At 41.3% G+C, this 19,644-nt stretch overlaps 1 protein-coding gene across 1 annotated transcript in view; it reads right to left on the bottom strand.

Annotated features, from left to right (window-relative positions):
- Positions 1-19,644, bottom strand: part of hcn2b (hyperpolarization activated cyclic nucleotide-gated potassium channel 2b) — a 354,462-nt gene that overhangs the window by 35,303 nt on the left and 299,515 nt on the right. Inside the window, exons 4-5 of the mRNA XM_084066479.1 lie at positions 14,309-14,470; positions 6,807-7,025 (exon numbers count right to left, since the gene is read on the bottom strand). Of these exons, the coding sequence (XP_083922605.1) occupies positions 6,807-7,025; positions 14,309-14,470 (381 nt within the window). The remainder of the gene's footprint in view (positions 1-6,806; positions 7,026-14,308; positions 14,471-19,644) is intronic.

The raw sequence follows: 19,644 nt of genomic DNA, 5'->3' as shown, positions 1-19,644 counted from the left end.
TTATATATTCCATTAATGCTATTCCATTCATGTAAGCAACATCATTATATGTTCCATTATGCATATTCTATTCATGTAAAGCAAATTCATTATATGTTCCAGCGCCATTGTTGTAAACAGTACTTCTTCGCAATAAATATCATTGCATTCATTTTGTGTATTGAAGTCTTAAGCTGAACTTTAATTTCATGTTTTTAGAATAAAACAATGGTTTGAAATACTAAGTTGTCCCCTGGGATAGAAAACGCTGCATCGCCGCCATCCTCGTACTGGCCTCCTCACGTCTCTCTAGTGCTGTGGCTCTGGGTTCCACACCAATGCAGGTAACCCAGCTGTGATGCTCTCGTTCTCACTATGAGGTAGCCATGCCCGAATATAGAGTTCTGGGTCAGTCTTGGAAATACTGTATATGGAGATTGATGATGTCAGACTGGTCTCTACCTGATACGCCCATATATAGGCAGGGCCACAGCCACGTCACTATGACTCAGACATAATCATAAACAAACCCGGTACAGACAAATATAGGCATGTAAGGGCGGCAGTGGCTTAGGAAGTAGAGCGTCCGTCCGCTTGGGAACCGGAAGGTTCCCAGTTCGATCCCGGACTACCCCAGAGTATCGAAGTGTCCTTGAGCAAGACGCTGAACCCCCCCATTGTCCCCGATGAGCAGGTTGGTGCCTTGCATGGTTTCCTTTGCCATGAATGTGTGTGTGAATGGGTGAATGCAATGCACAATCATTGTAAAGTGACTCGGATAAAGGAGCTATATAAATGCACCATTTACCATTTATGTCACTATGACTCAGACATAACCATAACTAGGACCTCTAGCATATGGTTTAATACTTAAACTTGATGCGTTCAGATCACCCAAGGGACATTTGTACCACATTTCATGCTTTTATGAGATTCTTTAGGTGTCTTGCATCATCTGCAACTCACTTCCTGTTTTAGATTATTTTGGGCACCCCTTCTATATGTCTTAGGATGACCCAAGGGAGATGTGTGCCAAATATTATGCTTTTTGGAGATTATTTTGGTCTTTTGAGTCAACTTTCAACAGTTAGGTTGGCCATATTGCATTTTGTCCATAACTCACTTCCTGTGTAAGATTCTTTTGGGCACCCCTTCTAAGATTTTTTAGGATGGCTAAAGGGACATCTGAATCAAATGTCATGCTTTTACCCGTCACGTAATGATTATTCACATAATCCCCCCTTCTAATAGATTGCATCTTTGATTTGACTTGGAGTGAACAAAAGGAACACAATTTGTGCATTTGTGCACGCGTAGTTCAATAAACATCTTACTGTGAATACAGTTGATATTGAGAAATGCATTATTTACTATTTTATTTAACAAGTTAATCACAATGTGGTCACTCAGTTATGTGAATTGAATTGAATGATGCGGTCTTTTTTAAACACAAATTTGAATGTTGTTTATAGTTACAAGCAATAAGCTGTGGTTACATGCACCATGTCAGTGCACTGGATATACATTTACACTGTCTTTAGATAACTATGTGACTAGGGACACTGAAGCATGCTTCTGATCTGGTGCCTACGTTAAAGTGCACATTAATGTACTTTCTCTGTGTTCAGTCGCTGTTTGACACTAGTCATCCTTAAAAGATTGAAAATGTTAAAGGGCCAAATCTACCCATTTTCCAACTACATCAATATTTCATTCAACTCATTTCTGTCATACAGGAAGGGAGGTAGGGCCATGATCATTTTCAAGTATAGTGCATGCGTGTGTGTGTGCGCGTGCGTGCGTCATTTCTGCTTGTGCGTAAAGCAGCGAGGAACACTGTACTTCTCCATCTGTTGTAGCATAATTATCATCTGCCTGTCTTTGTTCCATACAGTGTTTGTGTTTCCAATCAGATTCCATGTACAGTACCACGAACCTGCTAAACACACAAGGACTCAAACAACACATTGTGTGCATTCTGATAAAGCAAAAGAAAAAACGGCCGCATTTGGCGGGCATGTGGACACACAGTAAATAGTTACAATCTGCATCTGCCGCTGGTGACGGGGGTCTTTGAATACTGACAGGAAGATGTTTTCTGTCCTGCAGCTATTATGACATTTCTTTCTCAATGCATGCATGGGGACGATGCTAACTGTTTACTCTGCGCTGTGTCAACATAACTGCATGCTGTCACTGGCGTTTAGACTATCTTGTGTAAAGAATCTTTTTTATGTGGATCCATGCAGAGATAGTTCTGAGCAAAATCACTGTCTCCAGACAGTTATAACTGTCTGGAGATAGCAGCTATAACTGCAGGCTGCAGTTAGCATATATGGTTGAAATAATGAGACGAGACTAATGATGAAATTAATGATGAAACGAGGCTAGTGTCCATTGGGACCTAATGGACGCTAGCCTCGTTTCATCATTACTTTGATTAATCATGACCTAATGATTAGGTCATGACCTGTGGTTTGAACCCGGCCAACATTGCCATCCTTAGATCCCCACACGTCAGTGGTGGAAAAAGTACTCAAATGTCTTATTTAAGTAAAAGTATCAATACTGCTATGTAGAAGTACTCTGTTACAAGTAAAAGTCCGGAATTCAAAATTTACTTGAGTAAAAGTACAAAAGTATTGGTATTGAAATGTACTTAAAGTACCAAAAGTAAAATTACTACAATGTTTGAAAATAGCAGATCTACAAGCTCACAACGTGTCGCAATGCGACGCGTTGTGAGCTTGTAGATCGGCTATTTTCAAATAGCCTACGTATGAAATAGGGCTAAAGTGGTTAATGTGTGTTTTATAATGTAATATTTTATATCTGCTAAGTAACTATAGTAACTAAAGCTGTCAAATAATTGTAGTGGAGTAAAAGTACAATATTTGCCTCTGAGATGTAGTGGAGTAGAAGGTCAAATAATTGTAGTGGAGTAAAAGTACAATATTTGCCTCTGAGATGTAGTGGAGTAGAAGTGAAAGTAATGGAAATTGGAAATACTCTAGTAAAGTACAAATACCTAAAAATGTTAAGTACAGTACTTAAGTAAATGTACTTAGTTACTTTACACCACTGCCAGACGTCAATCACTAATTTCTTGCCATATGGCTAAATTCTCTTAAAAGATTTGTAGCGTTGCATCCATTTTTAGAACGTTTGGACCTTTTTGTGATTGGCACAGCTCTAAGCAAACATGGCTATAAACAGCCATTGGGCCCCAGGGCAAGGCAGGATGTGGGGTGAGTGAGCTGTCCTGGTCTGTCTAGGCTGGACATGCAGTTCATGCCCCATCCGTCATTATTTCACTGCTTCACATCATGGAGGAAGTGGAGCGTGAAGCCGAGGACAGTCCCAGGGTGGATGATAACCCGTGTGAGTCATGCCACAGAGGGTACATCTACACGCAACCGTTACAAGCAACAGATACATCACGAGTGGCTTCTGAGAGGCTTTCTTTGCCGTGATTACCTCAGCTTGTTCAAAATACAGCGGCTGTCTATTTGATCTACAGTATACAGTAGCCTGCTACAGGGAGCTTTTGGGGGTGTTGGTGTTGGTTTACATCAGACTGACTTGAGACCTATTTTGAGAAGAGCCTGCTCATGAAACTATACTTCTGGCATTCAAGCGTAGATCAGTGTTGCGGTGCTGATTTCGTCAACTAAAACTATGACGGAAAATGTTCGTCGACTGCCTTTTTTCACTGACGAAAACAAAATAAAAACGAAATAAAAACTAAGCTACGATGACTAAAACTAAGACTAAATATATTGACAATTTCGTCAACAAATAAAAACTAGACTAAAATGTTAGTGAGGGACTAGTGGAGAAGAGATCCAGTAGAACTAAAGGACAAGTCATTTTATGTTTGGTTGTGCTCGGGTGTTGCGCTCTGAAAATAGCAGATCTACAAGCCCACGTGTAGATCGGCTATTTTCAGCATGCAACCAAGTGTAAAATCAGGCATTACGACACCATCAAGGCACCGCCAAAATACATTTTAGTCGACTACCTCAGCTGTAGATTTAGTAGACTATAATCGTATGATATTTAGTCGAATAAAACTAGACAAAAACTAAAACAATTCAGATGACTAAAATATGACTAAAACTAAATGAAATTTTATTCAAAAGACTATGACTAAAACTAAATCAAAATTTGCTGTCAAACAACTGTATAGTGACCAGTTGAGGGTTGCATGTTTCTGAAAATTATTATTAGATGTATACTTTAATAATTAAAGAATTTTGTCCATCACATTAAAGTGATGCAGAGCCAAGCCTAAGACAGGCCACACTGGGATAAACATACACCTTGAGTTGAAGCCAAAAACACTAGATGAGAGTCAGTAACAGAAAGAGAAAGTCAAAACCCCCGACAACCTTTTGTCTCAACATTAGCCAGATACTGCAGACAACAAAGCTTGCGAGGCGTGTGAATGTGTGTGTGCGCACGTGTGCTCATGACAGATAACAGAAGCACCTCTTCATGCACGTCACCCAAGATCTAAGGAAGCTAAGAAGACACACGGCTATAACGACGCCATGCCCTTATAAAGGAGGAGTTGCTGTCCAGTCAGTAGTCTCCAATGCTTTGATGTGCCAGTCAGTGATGGAAGAAGTACTAAAATGTTTTACTTAGTAAAAGCATCAATACCCTATTGTATCAATACCCTATACGCGTTGTGAGCTTGTAGATCGGCTATTTTCACATTGCCAAAGTATAGGTCTGAAGTGGTTTTGTAATAATAAAAATCTACAAAGTAACTAGTAACTAAAGCTTTCAAAGAATTGGAGTAGGGTTGTCCGATATTGGCTTTTTTACCGATAACCGATATACCGATATTGTCCAACTCTTAATTACCGATACCGATATCAACCGATACCGACATATGCGTGGATTATTGTGATTAGGGTAAGCTCAAATTTCATATCACACACACCATATACAGTAAGAACTCCTGTAACTTATTTATAAAGCCAAAAAAAAACAAAAAACGATACCGATATTTTCCCGATATCAATTTTTATGCTAATATCGGCCGATAATATCGGGAGGCCGATAATATCGGACATCCCTAAATTGGAGTGGAGTAAAAAGTACAATATGTATCTCTGAGATATAGTGGAGTAGAAGTAAAACTATTGAAAATTGGAAAGTACAAGTCAGAATATGTCAAAATAACAAAAAGTACAAAAGTACAGTACTCAAGTGACTTTACACCACTGCTGCCAGTGTAGGGAGATGAATAGCCGACCAAAGAGCTGGTCCTCATGAATGCTGAACGTATCAACAGATGGTGTTTCTCTCAAAGTATGTGATAATTAAATAAGAGGATCCTTTGTGGCCAGATTGATTGATTGATTGATGTTTACTTGACATGGACATCACAATCAATCACATTGGACAGACCAGATGCATTGCCTAAGTGTTCTAGCCCAAATGTTAATTTCCAACACCTGTCCACGGTGCATCACACCTGGGATTCTATAAAGACGCTGGCCCAGAACAGACAGGAGTGGAAATTCTTTGTTGCTGCTCTACGTGCCAGCCGCCATAAAGGGCAGTAAGTAAATAAGTAAGTCCACAGGAGCTTTGAAGAACAAACAACAACAAAAAAAGGGGGGGAGTATAATCTAAAAATAAATCAATATATATGGATTAAAAACAGTATAGTCAGAAAACATAAGATAACAGAGACAACATGATCAGAACAATGCATCAGCCACACTATTCATGTGAGCACTGTTGTTTTGATTTTGACCATAAATTGAGTCCTCTGTTTAAAACATTGCCGCCCATCAGTCTCTAGTTTTAGATCAATGGGCAAAGAGTTTAGCCCCATTTACCAAAAAGACAGACTGACCAAATGAGGACCTGCATGTGCATTGGGACATGACAATCACCACTGGTGGAAGCTTGTGTAGTTGCTCTATACATTTTTCAAAAGGTTATGTTTTTTTTATACCACAGTCGTGTCATCTCATCTGGTCTCTGGTCCATGTTTTTTTTATTTGAATGTGCTAACAGAACCCGACCTCACTGTAGATGGCAAGGATGTGGTCTACACTTAATATAGATTTAATATGGAATTAATGTAGATTAACTGTAGTCTTTATGGCATCTCATAGGAAAGTACTAGAGCCTGGATGGCTCTAGCAAAGTATAAAGCAAACTCATAGGAAGCACTAGTATGTCTTTCTCCGTATATCTTTTAGCATTATAAAGTTCCAATTATTTTACAACCATTTACAGTCTGCTGACAGCAGAGACAGACATACAGTAATATCTCTCTCTGCTGCTATACATAAGTTATTATTTAGTTCAGTCGTAACACCATCCTTATATAAGTGGATTGTTTCATTTATCAGCAAGTGGAAGAGAAATTTGTCCTTCTTAGTAACTGTTTATTATTTTCCTGTATTTGCAGAGCCCTACGGTACCACTTCAATTACATGACATTGATGATGGCATCTCACAAAGCACAAATGTTGACCTTCCATCTTCGTCTCTGCGGCATAAAGTGTAGTGTTACTATGCATGTGCATGTTTTCTGTAGTGTGACAACCCTAGCTGATGGTAGCTGACATTGATACCTTGTTCTGTATTCCCATGTCCACAGTACAAAAAAGTTAAATGAACACTCGGGATTTTGTGGTGTAGCTATGGTTTAAGGCAGTGGTTCCCAAACCGGGGGTCGGTTTGGGAACCACATGATTTTTTTTTTTTTTTTTGTGTGTGTGGGGGGGGGGGGTCGTGGCCTGAACGACTGGTCTAAGGCACAGTGTAAAAAAAAAAAATAACTGTTCTGGCCTTACCTTTTCCTGGTATTGTCGCCTGGAAGAGTCCAGGGACTGGATGAGCGCGGTGGCGTGGCCGATGAACATGGCGTAGCAGGTGGCCCCTACGATCATACTGAGCATGGTGAGCCAGATGTCAGACATGCTCTCTGGGGCTTGCCGCCCGTAGCCAATACACAGCATGTGACTCATGGCCTTGAAGAGTGCAAAGGAGTACAGCTCAGTCCACGAGTCGTTCTGGAGGGAGAAAAGAGTGAGAAATTAGGGTAGGAACAAACTAACAAGACCAGGAGACCTGGTTCTGCCAGACCCAGAAGGAACAAATTCCTAGTAGGCAACACACCTACAAACCACTTTATAAGTTAAAAGTATAAATCATTTTAGGCATTTTGTGTGTGTGTGTAGCATTTTGTGTAAAGGGGTATTTGGTTGTAACCTGACTACGTCAAATGGAAGAAGCTTGCGACACACATTTTGTTTCACAGCCTACTTCCATCTGAGACTCCTGAAGCAGAATCGATGACAGACGGCGTTTTCATTTTTTCAAGCTACTTGGCAGGTGATTGGATGATCCCGCCCCTAGCAGTCGCTGATTTGTTCTAACACGCAGCGGACCGGGCAGCTTTACTCCCTGAGCAAACCCAGACTCCTTCCTGAAATCAAATGCAAATGAGATTTCCGGAGGGAGGGGGGTTTACCAGGCTAATTTGGTTGTAGATTTGTGTATAGGCTAGACCAGCAAACCTTCCACTCTGATTACATTCACCTGTCCCTTGTCAGTCAGTGCCCAGAATATGGGCAGAAGGGCTTTGAATCCAGCATTTCATAAGTTTAGGTAATTTACTATGCTGCTTGTGTAGTAATAAACCTCTGAAATAAGTTATGTAGTACGACACAATTGCCTAAACGTAATCCAGCGGACAACAGCAATAAGTTTTAAATGAATTTAATGCAATGAACTACAAAAAAAGCCATGTTACTGCTCTGTTGCACCTGGTGGTTGAAATCTGAAGCGTTCCTGAATGGCTGGGGAGGAAAAGAGGGACAGACCGACCGACCGACAGACAAAGCCTCCTGTAGGCCGACCCCCTGGGTCTGGCAAAAATGAAGTTGTCAGGAGAGAAAGGAAACAGATGTGATCAGGTATGATTTCTTTAAGAAAATGCGTCATAAAGGAAGAGAAAGGCTCTGTTGCAGCTCACTTTTAATAGCCCAATTTTCCTTTCACATCGCTTTCAAAAACACAATCATTTTTTTAAAATGACCTAAGCCAGGGTTATGGAAATGAAGTTCAAAAGCCATAGTGTGACACTGACAGGCGCAGACAGAAAAAGTGACAGCGAGGGACAGAGAGCGAAACAGCGAGAGGATAAGAGGGTTACGGAGCAACATATTCCCAATGGAGCGCCTGTCTTGTTTCCTGTGATTGTTGCAGGGTCGGTGAAGAGCCTAATCATCATCACACGGCAGCCTAGTAGTCTTGTCTCGGCTGAGTAGAGGAAGAGGAGGAAACTTTGTTGATAATAATGAAGAGCCCTGAGATCTGACTGCTCCAGTCTGTCTCTGATTGGCACACACACACACACACACCAACACACACAACACACACCAACACATAGCCACAATAATCAGAAAACTCAGTCACAGTGTTCAAGTTCTTCACTACAGTATGTCTAGGCCCCTCATGCAGCTCTTGAGTGTCAGTCATGTGCTGAGGTGGAATGTGTGTGTGTGTGTGTGTGTGTGTGTGTGTGTGTGTGTGTGTGTGTGTGTGTGTGTGTGTGTGTGTGTGTGTGTGTGTGTGTGTGTGTGTCCTCTCATCCTCCTGTGGTCAGAGCACTCTCCTCAGTCCCTGATGAACTGCCTATATCTGATTTGAATTTCGCCTACCTCCATTTGCATTTCATTTGAGATTCAAATGCGGGAGCTTTTGGAGGGGGGGCAGGGATGTGTGTGTGTGTGTGTGTGTGTGTGTGTGTGTGTGTGTGTGTGTGTGTGTGTGTGTGTGTGTGTGTGTGTGTGTGTGTGTGTGTGTGTGTGTACACACACATGTGATGCAAGACGCCACGCCACCATCAGAGTGTTTTCCAGATGTGACAGGGGTAGCGGAGATGTGAGGAAATGAGGGCATATATAGGCTAGGTGATTTGTGGTTTTCCACAGGAGGCGGATGAGATTTTCGGAACACTTGCAGCCAGCCGAGTTGAGGGATTCACAGCTACTGAAGTCTGAGGTGTCATATTTGCTAAAGTACAAGGCCTAGTTGTAGCTAATGCTTGTCTTAGGCTGTGGCAGACAAATACTTGTGCCCCACCGCCATGCCCAGCCCACCAATCTCTCTCTCTCTCCTCTTTCCCCCGACACGGTCGAGGCAGAAGGCCGCCGCCCTAGAACCTAGGGTCTGCCTGACGTTTCTTCCAGTTAGGGAGTTTTTCGTTGCCACTGTCGCAAAAATTGCTTGTTCAGGGTGGGATTGTCGGGTCTCTTCTCTACATGTAAAGTGTCTTGAGACAACTTGTTGTGATTTGACACTTTAATAAAATTGAATTGAATTGAACCACTGTCCTGGGTTGTTTGAGGTATCAGTTGAATTGGGTTGTTTGGGGGGATGTCTGCTCTGGTGTGCACGCTTAACCACTTAAACCCCAGCATTCGTATTCTGGGAAAACCTTTGCAGAAAATAGCAGATCTACAAGCTTGAAGTGGTTAACTCCTATCTTCAAAGGTACATAAGACCATGACCATCTTCCACAATATGACTACATTTTTACATCAAATATTTTGGCATGCCCATAGCCATTTCTTTGGTCTTCTCAGACCCAGCCATAAATCTAGTCTCATCCACGCAGACATACCCATAGAAGCACACATGCACACATATACCATATAAATAACCATACAAGCATGTTGTCTTCAACCTCACATTTCTGGTAAGTTTCGTAATTGCACTATATTCATATATTCAGAGATCTGGTGGTAAAATCTTTCAGAGAAATGGAATGGCTTTAAATGTGGTTTTATCACACTAATATATCTCCCTTCCCATCCTTCACTCCATCTATCCATCAATCTCTCAATATAGAGACAAAAATATAGATATAGAGATATAGATAGAGACACAATTTTCAACGTGCTATTGAACACCCTTTACGTCTGTGTGTGGGTTTTACAAATATTGAACCAATGAAAAGTATTAAAAAAGCGCTTCTGACTAAACCTCCTAACTCCATTGGATCCTCAGACTGTCGGACAAACCACCTAACTCCAACTTGTGGAGTTAGGTGGTCATAGGAATAATTAGTAAAAAATGTTACTTGTGAGGGAGGGCCATCTTGGGGTATGTGGCTGAATGAGCGAGAGAGACGATGCACGTTCAGGAACCCACAGGATCCACAAATCTGGAACTCGCAAGAGACCAACTTATAAGACATGCTTGTGGTGGATTGTAAGAGACTGGGAGATGTGGAGAATGGATAAAAATAACTCAAGGAATAAAAGAGACAAGGATAGCCCATTAATGGCCCAATTGAGTTATAAAATGCTGCAAACTGGATCTTATTTCCCCTTTCCATATTGTGAATAATAAATGGACTGACTGCTTCTCTGTTCTCTGTTACTTTGACTGAACATGTCCATGCGAAGCCGAAATTATTCGAATAATTATTTGACATACTTTTATGAATAATTTATTGTCATACAGCGAAACACACAGCACAGCTCCCACAGCTGAGACAATCACAGCTGAGACACACTGTTACAGTACGTGCATACAGTGAACCAAAAGGCAAAGCTCACAAGCCACACACAGCAATGATGTGTATATGTCAATTTGAAAGTCTCATGCAGTACATGTGTGAGTCTGATGCCCTCACAATGCATGTGTAGCAATCACAGTGCTGGAATGGCTATGAATACTTTGGAATGAATCATCTTCATCTTTATTGGCTTACATACGATATTCACCTTAAGTTAGAATAGCAAAATCTGGGCATGCAAGATAAGTGAGACACACTCCTCCCTCCTCTGTGGTTGTGTTTATTTAAGACATTACATGTGTGAGCCTGAGCAGTAGTAAAAACTTTCCATTCACCATAACATTGTAAGCATACAATGCAAGCATACATACAAGCAACTTTGTTTGTTATTCCTTAAGTTAAAAAAATAATAAAAATCTGCATATGAATTAGTTCTCAAATTCATTTTTCCTATCTCACAGTTTAATTAACAGTGTGGATTTCACTGCATGGGCAGCATGTACAGTATACTGCAGAGAGCCAGGGTGGCAGATTGCAGTAAGATGCCCAGTGCAGCCAAGCAGCAGCCACAGCAAAGAGGATCTGCTCCTAGTGAAGTAGTCTCCAGTGGCACATTTAACGGGGATGGGATCATTTAACGCTGTGTCTCTTATTTAAAACCCCCTCTGAAGAGAAGTGCTGACCTTGATCACTCTGTGAGTGCAGTAGACAGCAGTACACACACACAGGCACGCACGCACGCACGCACGGACGGACACACAAACACACATGCCCACCGCCATGCCCACCCCAGGCTGTATGTTCTCTGGCTTCGTGGCACTAAGCTCTGAGAAAAGCATAGGGGCCTGCAGCAGCAGCATTCTGTGAAAATAGCAGATCTACAAGCATCGCAACAGCATCAGTTCCAGAAATATATTCTCTGCCCGATAGAGATGCATGTCTTGATGTAGAAATACTTGGTTATATTACATTTAAACTGTTTTGGAAAAAGGCTTCTGTGTTGAAATTATGGTCACTATATACTAACATGAATATTGATGTGGTGTGATGATGTGTAGTGGAGTAGCAGAGAGAGAATGGGAACGTGAAAGAGATGGTGAGTTCCATCTGTTCCTGGAGGCCAGCGCCCACACGCACGCACGCACGCACGCACACACACACACACACACACACACACACACACACACACACACACACACACACACACACACACACACACACACACACACACACACACACACACACACACACACACACACACACACACACACACACACACACACACACACACACACACACACACACACAGAGTGCCTTCCATGAACTCTTGGGGCAGAAATGTCACCAATGTGCACATCTGACATCTGAATATTTAAAAGTACGCACATGAAAAATGTCTTAACCATAGCAACGTCAACCAGCTGCAGAACAGTCTGTGAAAACTGAGTGAGTACACAGAACGCAAAGGAGGAATTATCCCGGCGGCTGAATTATGAGAAGCATAATTCATACTGTATGTTCCAATGCAGCTAAAATAATAATAAAGTAGAGCTTCATCTACTACAGCTCAGAGTAGCAGTGAGATTCAGCAAACTAGAGAGGTTTAATATTGCTCTTGTGGTAGGCTATGTCCCTGCAGATAATGATTGATTATGGGGCGTGTACTGTATGTCTGGCTAGCCCAAGTAATTCTAGACCTCTGCAGCCCTGTTAGTAGATCAATAGAGTTTCACCTGCTTTCTTTGAATTATCTTAATTTATCAAACATTGCATACCATATACAGTATATTTATATAGTACATAAAATTTTCTTAATCTTCATGAGATATATATATTTTTTCTTATCATAAAGAGAAAGTTCTGCACCGGATCCTCTCTGCAGGGGATTTTGCTTTGGTGGCAGAAAACATTTTGGATTATGAAACACCTCCGATGGAGGTCATCCAGCCATCTGCTAATAGGTAGACATATTATTTCTACCTACAGTATTAGTGAAGAAAAGGAACAAAAGGGGAGAAAGGATCATGGCTGAGGAACAAAACCAATGAGGAATGAAGAGAAGCACAGTGTGGGAACTTCAGTGTTCTTCTCTCACTTCTACTTTTCTGCTGTGACAGCTCTCCTGAGTCCATCAAGAAGCAACTTGATTGGAGCAGATCCTCCATGCGTGCAACCGTTAGGGCTTTCACGACTAGAGATTTTTACTGGTCGACTAATTTGACCCAGTGGTAGTCGATATTTACCTATTATTTAAAAAATGTAAAATGCCATTACTATTGTTATTATCCTCCTGCCTTTATTATGCCGTTTTAAGGGAAGCGCTTCTGGCAAAGCAGCACAGCAGCGTCTCCAAGGATCTTCAAAAGGGGGTTATTGCCCAATAATAGGCTATTATTGGGCATACTTTTGACCCCCTTTTGATGAAAATAAAGGCAGGAGGATAATAATAATGGGCCATTACTATGGCATTAAAACAATAAGAAAAAAAAAGAAAAAAAAGTCTTATTTTTTTACATTTTTTTTCAACCATTCGACTAGCACCAACAAGGTCCACTAGTGGTTATACTAGTTGACTAGTTTGTGAAAGCCCTAGCAACTGTGCATACGCAGTGTGTGTTTGTGTGTCAGTGCACACGTGCATTCACGTCTCTGCCTCACAAATGAGCTTGAGTTGGATTTCATTAATAACTTTGTGCTAAATTGATTGGACATGGTTCTTGTACACCCGTGCGTCTGAGTGTCTTAAATGACGCACACGCCTGGGCACTCACGCGCGTGTGAATGAGCTCCCGTTGAGGTGCCTTCTTCGCTCGTGCATGTCACGGTTTGAACCGGAAGTACAACAACAATTTATTTTCTTCTTCTATGGTTATATTTTGGAAAGGTAAACAAGAGGCTTTGGATGTGAACGTTGAACATGAACGTTGTTTTGGATTTTATGAACAGATTTTTGCATTTTTGCATTCTTCATTCACCGTGAAGGAATGTTACACAAACAAAATGTCTCCTTGTATTCAAGACATCACGGGAGTAAAGAATAGAAATAAAGTAATTTTTTTGGGCGAACTACTCCTTTAATAAGGAGACAAACAAGTCTTAACCCGTTAAAACCGGAAAGAATCTGTGACAGTGTATAGATCTTTGCATTGGCTATTCAAAAATAGCAGATATGCAAGCTCACAGCACGTCACTTCGTGCCGCACTGCAAGCCTGTACATCTGCTATTTTTGAAATCTTGAAAGTGTGAGAACTACTGATTCAGAAGGCATTTGTAGAATCAGCCTCAAGTCTTAATGGGTTAACACAGTTCACACAGACCTAACGCTGACAGACATACACAATAGACCAGGGGTCTTCAACAGGGGGTCTGTGAACCCTAGGGGGTCCTCAGAGTTACTACAGGGGGGCCACCAAATCTTTTTTTTTACATTAACCACTTGAACCCTTGCATCTCTATTCTGAGAGAACTCGGAGAACTTAAGCCAAAAAATAGCAGATCTACAAGCTCACAACACCTCGCAGCGCGAGGCGTTGTGAGCTTGTAGATCGGCTATTTTCGGCAAAGAGGTTTGGTGTAGAGTGAAAAAAGTGCAGACCAAGTAAAAAAAAAAAGTTAACCTGAAACACAATTGTATACAATATAGAGGGGGTCCCTGCTTCATCTCTCTCTCAGCTAGGGCGTCCTTGGCCTGAAAACGTTGAAGACCCCTGAAATAGATATAGGCGTACCGACAAACAGCACATAGCCTAGAACACCTAACTCACCACCATCTTGTTGAGGGAGACCCAGCAGTTGGAGGGAAAGTCCTGCAGCATGGGAACCAGGAACTGGAGACAGCCATCCCAGTGACACAGCAGCAGCATCATACCAATCAGGTTAAAGATACGCATCACAGCACTGGCCAGGTCATAGGTCATGTGGAAGATCTGCCAGAAAGAGGAAAGGGAGGGTTGGTAAAATGGAAGGGGTGTTCATGCATATAGTATAGTCCATAATATCTAATGAATAGTGAAAGGTCATTCTGTGAACATGGCCCTAGGGTAATATACCCAGTCGAAAAAGAGAGCCGGAGAGGACATTGTACAATTATGGTGCCGACATATCACCATGCTTTGCTGTTCCGACTCTTCAGATTGGACTCTTTTTTTTTGATGAGTAATAAGTAACAGATTTTGCAAGAGAAATAAGCAACTAGGTCTGTGAAAACAAGCCCAAAAGAAGTGACTAGGCCACATGAGCATCGGGTATTTGAAAATAGCTCACAACGTGTCGCGATGCGACGCGTTGTGAGCTTGTAGATCTGCTATTTATTTGTTTCTATCTTGAAAAAAAGTTAAACATTTTGAATACTTTTTAAAACATTTTAACAACAGAAATCTGGTACAGTATCTAAATACTTTTAGATGGGGGTCCGTGGACAATACTTATTAATTTGGGGGTCCTTAACATGACAATGTTTGAGAACCACTGGTTTAAACAACATTAGGACGCAAGCCCAAACAAGCAACTACACTTTAGAAACAAGCCCAAAAAAAAAAAAACCCCGCAACTACCAATATTTACAAGCGACTTTATAAAAAAAAACAGCCCAAAGTCGCTTATAATAAGCAGACATGGCGACGCTGATAAGTAAGCCTTGCCAAGCCTTGTGGTCCATAGGGCAGGAGTCTATCTCCTGTTTTTGTAGCGTGAGGCAGCTTGATGTACAAGTACACCCCCCTGGACATGACGCTATTATGTCACAAGGACTTACCCCCAATCCAACCTTGATATTGAGTGCCAAGCAGGGAGGCATTGGGCCCCATTTTTATTGTCTTTGGTATAACTGGCCAGGGATCGAACCCTGACCTCCCACTCTCAGGGTGGACATTCTAACCACAAGGCCACTGAGCTGGTATTTGATCGTTTTTTATTTGATGAGAAAGAAAAAAAAGTTTAAACATGTTGGACAAGCTATATTTGATCATCATCGCTTTGATACATCATGTCAAACTTACATGCAGCTGGCCTTACATACTAATGGCTAATTAATGAGAAGGAGTTGGTTATGAGTATTATAGATGATGAGATGTTAGACACTCCATCAACCCCATGACAGCTCACCCACTGATCTCCTCACTTCCCACAGCGTGTACATTGCATGTAGACTTTAAATCTTCGGTCTAAATACACATGCTGATGTCAAAATGTGAAAAATCTGGCCCGGTCGGCTGGCATAGCGGTCCAGACGCCTAGGCTGCTGATGCAGCCTGACAGCGTGTCGCAGGTTCGAATCCTGTCCTGTCAGACTACTGTATACTATCTAATAAAGGCAGAAAAGGCCTGACTAGCACTTGGAATTGTAGTTGAGGCATTACATTTTGTTTGAGGCATTACATATTGCGAAAATAAGTTGCGAGGCGTTGTGAGCTTGTAGATCGGCCATTTAAAATTGTTTTGCCTCTTTCTTATATTATTTGACAATTTGGCCAGTTTAGTTTGTTGATTACTTTTGATGCAGCAATGGTCTTTTTTCTTTTTTTTTTACGCATGAAAAGGTCTAAAACGTCCTTAAATTGTCAGTTCGCTGTCATCTGGGGACCCCCCAAAAAATCATGTGGGGACTTCCCAGGGGGTCCCGACCCACAGGTTGAGAACCGCTGCTCGAGAGCTTAGAATCGTAGTCCTGTTTTACATGTCAGTCCAAGTTCAGAGTGTATTTTAATATTCCTGCTCCCAGGGCCTCCAAACACTGTCTGCAATGTCAGCAGTGTATCTCCTCCTAAAACTTAAACAAATAGTAATACACATTTTATTGTTGTTAATGTCTCTGTATTGACAGGTTGAGATTCTACAGTGGTCCAGTGGTGTAAATAATAAAAAAGAAGACCAATAATTGAGTCCATTCATTCCCATTAAAATCTCATACAGAATAGGTTTTGCCTGACAGAATGTGAATGACGTGACCGCTTTCGCTGTTGGCAGCTTTGCAAATAAAGCAATGTGTCTCTCTCTGCCTAACCTCAGCAGGCCTGTCGCCTGGTGAGAAAGCTTATTGGTATAGAGCTCAGGGACATGGTGCTGTGGTCACGGCCTTGTAAACACTGCCCTCACTGTGGCTTTTCTGTTCTGGCCACTTGCCAGACTATGTCAGCACACTGTGTGTATTAGAAACCTAGGGACAATTTGTTACCTAAAACTTGTGGATGGGCCAATAAATTACACTTAGGGGAGCTACACTGCGTACCTTCTTTCATCATTTATCCAAAACATAAACAACCCCAAACATGCCCCACTTGGGAATTATGTGTGTGTGTGTGTGTGTGTGTGTGTGTGTGTGTGTGTGTGTGTGTGTGTGTGTGTGTGTGTGTGTGTGTGTGTGTGTGTGTGTGTGTGTGTGTGTGTGTGCGCGCGCGTCAGTGTGCGCGTGCGCGTGCGTGCGTGCACATATTTGCACACATGCAAATGTGTTTAAGAGTACAGAAAGGGCAGATTCTTATTTGGATTTTTAGTCTTGCTAGCTGCAGGCTATGTTAGTCCTCCATCACTCTGTCCAACCTGTCTCACTCCCCAAAAGGCATATTGTGACTTAGTGACCAAACGCTTCCGCATTACAGCAACGTAAAAGTCCAGTTCTCAGAGTTCTTTTTTTTTAGAGTAGCCAATTATTTTGACCTTCTACGCAGTTCTCAGCGTTTTTGACGGTCCGACAAAAAAACGGTTAAAACGTCGGAGGCGCGGCGCCTCAAGCGCACTTGAGCCACGGGAGGCACTCGCGAGCGAGCTTAGACGAGCGAGTCGCTTGAGCCGACTCAGCGGCGTCCGAGTTATGTCCCGATAGGCACAGAATCGTAAATCATATATTCCCCAAAAGTCATATTGTGACTTTTTTGTCCCCCTCTTCACGTCACATGTTGACATTTGGTCAAAATGTTCCCAAAAAGTCAAAAATATGCCTTTTGGGGCGTTGCTCTGTTGACCACTTTGGTCCCAAACCAGTTATCTCAAAAACTACTGTCTGGATTGCTGCTTATGTTTATACTGCCTGTAGGATGACTCCTACTAATTTTGGTGACTTTCACTCTACCACAGCGGTGTCAAACTCGCGGCCCGCGGGCGTTTTGCGGCCCACGGAAAGGTCCCTGGCGGCCCAGGAAATACTTTTAAAAATAGTAAATTGATACTACATCTAACAGACATAGAGTCGGAGTTTACATTGCCTTGCTGAGCGTCCAAGCAGATCTCCCCCACTCTGCCACTCGCTGCTACTTGGCTGCAGCAAGTACCTTTGATGGCCCGCATTGTCTCTCCCCAGCTGTGGAATGTTGTGGCTGATTGGCTCGTTAAGAGTCTATTCAACTACTAGTCGAGTAGTAATGGCTATACTCTTTGATCCTCACACAGGAGTCAGACTCTCTCTCTCTCTCTCTCTCTCTCTCTCTCTCTCTCTCTCTCTCTCTCTCTGAAGCAGCAAGTGACTTAGATGTGTTAAAAATAAATCTATCAAAGCTGCTTCTTTTATTTCTCAGGAGCTTGCCCAGTGAAATCCTCAGTGTTAATTGAACTCGGAGTGGATTTAACATTCTATCTGGGGAAAGCATCTGTGTCATTTTAAGATTTATTTGGCTATTCAAAAATAGCAGATCTACAAGCTCATAGTGCTGCACTGAGTGCTGCACTGTGAGCTTGTAGATCTGCTATTTTTGAAAAATCATGGAAATCTTTACAAATGTCTCCTAAATGCTAACAGTTTTCTGAAACACTTATGTTGCTATAATGTGGTTTTCTAACTTTTTTATGTCTATATTATATATATATATATATATATATATATAAAATAGGTAGTTAGAAGCATTAATCATATATGTGTTAAAAAATAAATGTATCAAAGCTGCTTCTTTTATTTCTCAGGAGCTTGCCCAGTGAAATCCTCAGTGTTATTTGAACTCAGAGTGTATTTAACATTCTATCTGGGGAAAGCATCTCTGTAATTTTAAGATTTATTTGGCTATTCAAAAATAGCAGATATAAAGTAGATCTGCTATTGTGGATCTGCTTGTAGATCTGCTATTTTTGAAAAATCATGGAAATCTTTACAAATGTCTCCTAAATGCTAACAGTTTTCTGAAACACTTATGTTGCTATAATGTGGTTCTCTAACTTTTTTATGTCTATATATTATATATATATATATATATATATATGAGACATGAGAACGCTCCCCCCTCCCCACTTGCTGCAGTGAAACTCCTTCTGTAAAGAACAATAGGCAAGCAATTGAAGCCATAGCCATGTAAATTAACATAAGGTGTCCTCTTCTACGTCGTCAAATACCGCATAAAAAGAGCCACAGGTGAACAGCTATTTACCATTACCTGAAAGCTGAGGAGAAGAGAACACACATAATTTTTTTTTTAAATGATATACTGTAGTTATAGCAGTGACTGAGATGTAGTGGAGTAGAAGTAAAAGTTCTGGAAATTGGAAATACTCTAATAAAGTAAAACTACTTCAAATCTTTACTTAGGTACAGTACTTGAGTAAATGTAATTAGTTACTTTACACCACTGTTCTATAAATGTAATTATTTAACAACCCACACAAATTACCAGGTATTGTTTAACTTCACATTGAATTATTCTACTTAAAATGGTTTATAATAATAATTATAATTATTATAATTATTATTATTGTTACAAATTGCATTGTTTGTTTTCTGAGACAAGTTCAGACAACAGATTGAAAAACAATGCTGTATAACTGAATGCGTGAGCGCGCATGTGTGTCCGCAACTGGTTCCTGCCCACCTCAAGTCACAATTTGACCAATCTTGCCCGGACACCAAATTGAGTTTGACACCCCTGCTCTACCACTTAGCTTAGACCAAATTTTACACATGAATGCAAGATATCTCACAATCTAATGGGCATACTGCCATGAAACTTGCTATATGCATTAATGCCCACTGAACGATGAACCCTATACATTTTTGTGACTCGGTAGCCTTTTCTCTATAGCACCACCCTTAGGCCAAGATTTCCGATTGCACACAAGATATCTAACAATTCACTCACACACACACACACACACACACACACACACACACACACACACACACACA

The sequence above is a fragment of the Gymnoscopelus microlampas genome (assembly GCF_963454915.1).
Source record: "Gymnoscopelus microlampas genome assembly, chromosome: 9".
In the NCBI taxonomy this organism is placed as follows: Eukaryota; Metazoa; Chordata; class Actinopteri; order Myctophiformes; family Myctophidae; genus Gymnoscopelus; species Gymnoscopelus microlampas.
Note: the sequence above shows the minus strand (reverse complement) of the source record. Positions and strands in the feature narration are given on the sequence as shown.